The 6,524-nt window shown below is 35.6% G+C and overlaps 1 protein-coding gene across 7 annotated transcripts in view; it reads left to right on the top strand.

Annotated features, from left to right (window-relative positions):
- The window catches only part of LOC137642566 (rootletin-like), a 272,520-nt gene extending 269,027 nt beyond the window's left edge, over positions 1-3,493 (top strand). For all 7 annotated transcript variants that reach the window (XM_068375246.1, XM_068375250.1, XM_068375248.1 and 4 more), the window contains one exon: positions 249-3,493. In XM_068375246.1, coding sequence (XP_068231347.1) covers positions 249-1,808 — 1,560 coding nt within the window. In that variant the 3' untranslated portion in view covers positions 1,809-3,493. The remainder of the gene's footprint in view (positions 1-248) is intronic.
- Positions 3,494-6,524: the final 3,031 nt, after the last annotated feature.

Genomic DNA, 6,524 nt, shown 5'->3' with positions numbered 1-6,524 from the left:
CACTAATCGTAGATGAAATTAAAGGTCCACACATTGTAGGGAATTCAATAATCTCATTTGACTCTAATATTGTGAATGGGTATGGTTTTATCAAGTATTAATATATTTCCTGTGAGAGTTGAGTAGGTAGAATTTACATTCTAAAGTAGCTGATTTAAAAGTCGAAATATATCGAGAGTAATCTTTACATTTATTGTATTATTAAGGTACAACTTTAGTGTCTCAATTCTGATTTTAATATTTTCCAGGAATCTCTTGCATCAATTGGTCAAGTGGTCAGCCATGTTGGATCAGGTGGTACCTCTCCAGGGACTGAAGTGAGTGATGCTCCTCATAATTCTCTTCTGTCAGAACTTGATACATCCTATCGTATCCTCATAGAGAAATATGAAGCATTATTGGAGGCAAGGGAACAGCAACAGCAAGTTACTCAGCATGCAGAGCTGAATCGCGGAGAATTGATTCATCCAGGAGTTGATGATATGTCAGGACCTATGAGCTTAGTGATGACAGATGGTGTTATGAATAACCAACCTGGGTTGAAATGTCAGCGCTGCCACACCTGTACGTGTGACCTTAAACCCAGTGTTGCGAGACCAAAGAGCAATATGGAAGAATTTTCTGAGGTAGAAACTTCATCATCTGGTTTCTCAGATGGAGAGACTCGTATTAGTAACAAAGCAACGCAGACTGGGGATGAATTTATTTGCCGAGAGATTTTTGAAGATTTTACTCCAACACCAACACTTTCAAGCAAGTGTTTAGATTTAAGTTCTCCAATAAACCCATGTGATAAGAGGTTCCAGGCAGCTCCAGAGTATAAAAAGCTTTTCCAAGAAATATTTTCAGTTTTGAAGAAAACTGTAGATGAAAAAGATTGCCACACCCAACCCTCTAAAACTGGTAAAACTCCCCAGTCAACAGAATCAACAGAAGTTGTTTTGGTAGAAATGTCTAATATCAATGCCCCTCAAGGAAATTGTTCAGAAGCTGCTAAAGATGAACCTAAGACTTCTCCATCAGAAAATGATAAAAGGCAAAAGGTCAGTGAGACAGATAAAGCAGAATCATCTTCTGAAAATACTGCTACTGAATTGGTGTTGTCTGCAGACAACTTACTTCATTCAAAGCAGACAATAATAACAGCTGAAGAAAATAATTCAAAATCGAAATGTTTCGAGGACTCTGAAGAGCAACGTATAACCCATAAACCACCAAGGCCAGATTCTCTGGATTTGGGGGGAGGTAGTTCACGTTCCTCGAGCAGGCAGAGGCGAAGAAGGCGTCACCATCACCGCGTTCGACTAGACTCTTTACAACAGCAGCAACAGTTCCAAGGTCAATATCAGTATACACATGGCAACCAAATTCCCAACCCTATTCAAGGACAGTCAAGCCACAAATCCAATAGGAGGGAGAGAGATCATCATACATATCACACTACAAGACAAGGAGAGGATTTCCCAAACCTCCAACTCTTACAACAAGAAGGTGAATACAGAGGAACCCGTATTGTATACAATTCTGCACGTGGCAAGTGCGAGCATCACAGGTCACGGAAACACCGCGACCGCACTAACAATGGCCACAGCCATAGACATCAACAACTAAATAATCATGATAATGAACCAAGCAACCAGAATGATCACCCGAGATACCAAGGAAATGAAGCAGAACCCAAAGAAAGAACTACTCCTAAGATGAATTATCCATCTGTTGAAGTAGCTAAACTAAGGAAACTAGAAATGACATATGCTGAAGCTCTCAAGACATCATTTTCCAGATCTTATTATAACAGAAGATACTAGGCAGCTACTGAGGACCCAAATTCAGTGACATATCTATTAAGTGACAAGTATTTTACTTATTCAGTTCAATGCAAATTCTTGTAAATGACTGCAATCAGTGTGTTAAGTTTCCATTCGTTTGTATATTGAATTTGTAAATAATACTGTATATATTTGTTGGTACACTCCTTAAGTGTATAAAAAGATTCGAGGGGTAATATTTATTTAGTGTGCCAAGTAATGTTAATATTTTGCAATTCGTGTCCATATTAGCTTTTATTTCAGTTATGTTGTGTACAGTATATCAAATGGTTTGACAAGGCAGTCAGAGTACATAAGCGCTGTGTAAATGTATTTCAAAATGATATACAAGACAACATCGATTCAAGTTTAGACCTCCTCAGTTCAAAGATTCTTGGTATTCACAAAATTTTATTTAGATTTTTCTTCAATGTTTTTTTAATGCAGTAAAGTCAGAATTAAGTAAATGTTAGGTCAATAAATAACCAGTTATTTAGACAATAATGCCTATAAATTTAGTTAATGGTGAACAAAGATTAAATAGCTACTAGATATCCAAGGGAAGGAAACCTGTGGTCATGGTTATAAGATAAAAGTTTACATTATAGAGAACTATATTAATTGGGCTTAAATTGGAGAGATGTTATTGACAGGTTATTTTATGTTCTTTGAATTGTCCCCAAACATGGTTAACCAAAAGTAATGTACTTTGTGGACATACAAAAACATTAATATTAAATAATGTTTGCATTTATAGTCAACTAAGAAACTTAGCAGTATAGACTGATATAGCGTGCCCATAGTCAGTTTTGAATGGGAATTTTTGTAAGCAGAATAGCAGAAGCAGAGCTATATACATGTGCCAAAGCCGGCAAAATTTATATCTAACTGGCCTTATAGATACTTCATTTATCAATAAAATATAAAACCATTTCAAAATTCAAAGATAAATGAAAATTATAGAATTAGGTAAACCTAATGATTTGAAGAGCAACAATTGACTGTAAAAGGAATATGTCTGTTATTTTGTCAAAGTTTCTGTCTAGTCGAATATTAAAAAACTTGTGCATATACTTTTAAGGATTCCTTGGTCACATTTGTGTGTTATGACTTTCATTAGTATTTGTTTAAAGTGCAATATTAAAAGTTAAACTTATTCCCATCAAACTTTTCATCAACATTGATGTAAAATTCTTTGAGAAAATTTAATGTCAGATCCTAAGTGTGAGATTTGTCCATGAAATGATGGATAATTTTGAGAAAACTTATTTGAAAACATGTTATAATGAAATGTAGGCCTGTTTACAAATAAATACTCTATATTGCATGTGTACTGTGTATGTATTTATTTGTTGACAGCATCCTACTTATATGAAAGAAATATTGAGCTTTTGGTTCTTGTTTGTGGAATTTTCTTGTAAATTCAATTTTACAATTACTGGTTATTTTATATAAAAAAAATTATTTTAGGAATTTTGGATCAAATGTCATGTACGTTTATAATGTTATGACAAACTTAAGACTGTAGGTTTTAACAAGCCCCTATCTCCAACATTGCTTGGTAGGCAGCCCAAAGCCTTGTATAATAAGATTAAATAGTTGTTGTCATATAGCTTGTCTTGAAGTTCAGGTAGCTTGTTAAGTAGGCTTTTTCTGGACAAGGAAATATTAAAGTTTAGCTGGTGTGTACTTGTTTATTTTGTATGATATAAACCTTCATCTTATGTGTTTAGGTTATGATTCTCTCTCTCTCTCTCTCTCTCTCTCTCTCTCTCTCTCTCTCTCTCTCTCTCTCTCTCTCTCTCTCTCTCTCTCAGTGAATACTTTAATCTAGTTTACTGGAGAAAAATATGAAATGTTGTCAGCTGTGATAAAAGAAACTGGAAAAAAATGCATGCATATCACATTTACGTCAATTTGAGTGACATAATCAGAAATAACTTCGGCATTATCATATGCTCTGTTAAGTAGAAAATAGGGACCACAAATACAGAAAGTGACCATTTAATAGATTTTGCCAGCATTGAATGGCTAAAGATGTGGTTGGAGAAACCAACAAGGAGAAATAATGCCTTGAGGTTATTTTCGACAGTGGACAGCATATTCAGTTGGGTATTGGAGAAATTTATAGGAAATGGTACTATATTATAATTTGATTAGAAATATAAACATCCTTTTCAAAAGAAATTAAAATTAAAAAAAGCTAAACTTTCACAACATAACGATTTCTTAAGGTTGCAAAACGAGGTGAAATAAAGGCAGAAGCAAAATCAGTTGGTGTGGCTTCAGTCAAACTATTATCTGATTATAATTAAATTTGCCCCAGTAATCTCCCCTCAAAAGCAATAAGAACAAAAGAAGCTATGTACTGATGGTTCAAATTCAGAAAATGTGGAATGTACTGTAATCCTCTTATGGATGAATCATTTTTGCTTAACCCAACTATGCCTTTGGATCTATTACACAGATGGCAGTCTTAGCAAGGTTTAGAAAGTAGAGGTCAAACTGCTTGTCATATTCTGTGATTGACAGTGGATTAAACACCTTAAAATTTTTTATAGCTTTCCTTCATTAGCTCAGGAAGCTCAAGAGTGGCCCTTCTTGGTGTCTCCCCTCCTTGCCAATAATATTGAATAAAGTATCTGGGCTAAAATTAGCCCCTGGCTTACAAGTGTATAACCACCAAATGGTTGAAGTTATTTTAGCAATATTGAGAATCGGATATACACTTTCCTCATGCATATTAAATGATAGACATTCACCAGGGTGCACATAATATGGAATAAAAAGCCTGAAGTATTCAAAAGTTGCACTGTCATTTCTGTAGGTATGGAAAGTCTTAAGGAACTATACTAAGCTAACTGGCTGAGTGAAAAAGGCATTTTATATGCTATCAAGAAGGAGCTTCATTAACATTAAACCAGTATCAATTATGCAAAAGTTTTAATTAGTATTGCCTATGGTAAACTGATTATGGCAGTAACAAGGCAAACTGCAAAAGAGCATTAGTTCTGCTGGAGTTCAGCTACATATCACGCTAACTACAACACTTCATGGTACATTTCAAATCTTAATTAGTACTGGCACATAATTCCCTTTAAAGTTTGACACCACATCCTGTTTATAGGTAGCAGTAATTTTATTTTATTTGAGTAGAAGCTAATAACTACTATAAACGGTTCTATCTTCATTTACCTACCGTACGACCTCATATTTACAATAATAGATATGTCACTCAAATCCCACAAACAAAACATCACTACGTTACCATATGGAATATCACAGATATGTGTGAATGGCTCCATTGAACATTATTGCCAATGGTGTACATGCAACTTTGTTGCCTCGGCATGTTCAAGTAGTTGTTACTCTTCAATGCAACAATTATCACAAATGCTTTTAATGTGAAGGCTCAGACAAGATTTATTGACATTAGCAGTTGCCATGGGTATACGATCCCCTGTTTAGGTGTAACCATCTTCAACAGCACTTTTAGGTGGAACCATCTTCAACAGCAGGATAAAACAGAACATCTAATGAGCTTCTGACATGACATATTTTTAATCTTCTCACCCTGCTTAACACGTGCACATTTACAGATTTTCTTTCAAGAGAGGCCCATTAGCAGGAGAACTACACCCAGGAAAAGGAGAGAAATTGGTAAGATCTGGCCTACCAAGACAGTGTGATCAGTATTATTTTAACAAAAAACCCAAGAGAAGAAACAATGCCACCTAAACTGTGTTAACAAAATTCCTCATGGCTTGAAGCACCAATAACAGCTTTTAGTAGTTGATCTCTATGAATGAGAACTGTAACACCATAGTTAAAAAGTTTATCCTGGTTAGAGTTAACAAAACAATGTGATAAATTGCAGAGTAATTTTGGGGGAAGCATTAGTTAAACAACATATACTTGTCGTGATGGATTTTGAAATGAGAGGTAGAAAACCCAAGAAGAGAGAGAAAAAAAGAGATTTAGACTTTAGGTTTGGGATCTTAAAGGAGAAAAGGGTGAGCAATTTAGAACTGCGAGAGAGACGTCTGGAAAGGTTGAATTTAGAGAGTGGACAGGGGAACAAAGTGGAAAATATCTGACAATGTATAAAAGAAACATGTGTGGAGGAAACAGAGGAATTAATGGGAAGTACCGGTGGATATGATGTGTCGAAAGGAGTCAAGTGGTGGTGGAACAGAGAGGAGCAAGAGTCAGTTAAAAGATAATCAAAGTGGAAAAAGATTCTAGGTGGTAAGTAGTTATAGCTATTAGGAGATAGGCAGAACAAATGAAAGGCTAGGAACAAGGGAAGGAGAAATGGAAATCTATAAGATTTCATATTTGAATAAAAGGTAAATACAGGATTTGGAGCAACTGGGAGTTATCAAGGATAGCGAGGGAGACATTGTTTGCGGGTGAAAACATTAAGAGGTGGCAAGAATATTTTGAACAACTATTGAATACTGAAAGAGAGAGAGAGAGAGAGAGAGAGAGAGAGAGAGAGAGAGAGAGAGAGAGAGAGAGAGAGAGAGAGAGAGAGAGAGAGAGAGAGAAGAAGCACGAAGGGTGGAGGACCAGTGATGGTGATACAGAGTACAGAAGTAAAGCGGACATTGAGTAAAATGAAAAATGGTAAAGCACCAGGTCCACCCGAGTTTCAAATTGAAATGGCATAATTTGGGAAGAATGGATGCTAGATTTATTAAGAGCAATATGGGA

The sequence above is a fragment of the Palaemon carinicauda genome, chromosome 6 (assembly GCF_036898095.1).
Source record: "Palaemon carinicauda isolate YSFRI2023 chromosome 6, ASM3689809v2, whole genome shotgun sequence".
Classification (NCBI taxonomy): domain Eukaryota; kingdom Metazoa; phylum Arthropoda; class Malacostraca; order Decapoda; family Palaemonidae; genus Palaemon; species Palaemon carinicauda.
Note: the sequence above shows the minus strand (reverse complement) of the source record. Positions and strands in the feature narration are given on the sequence as shown.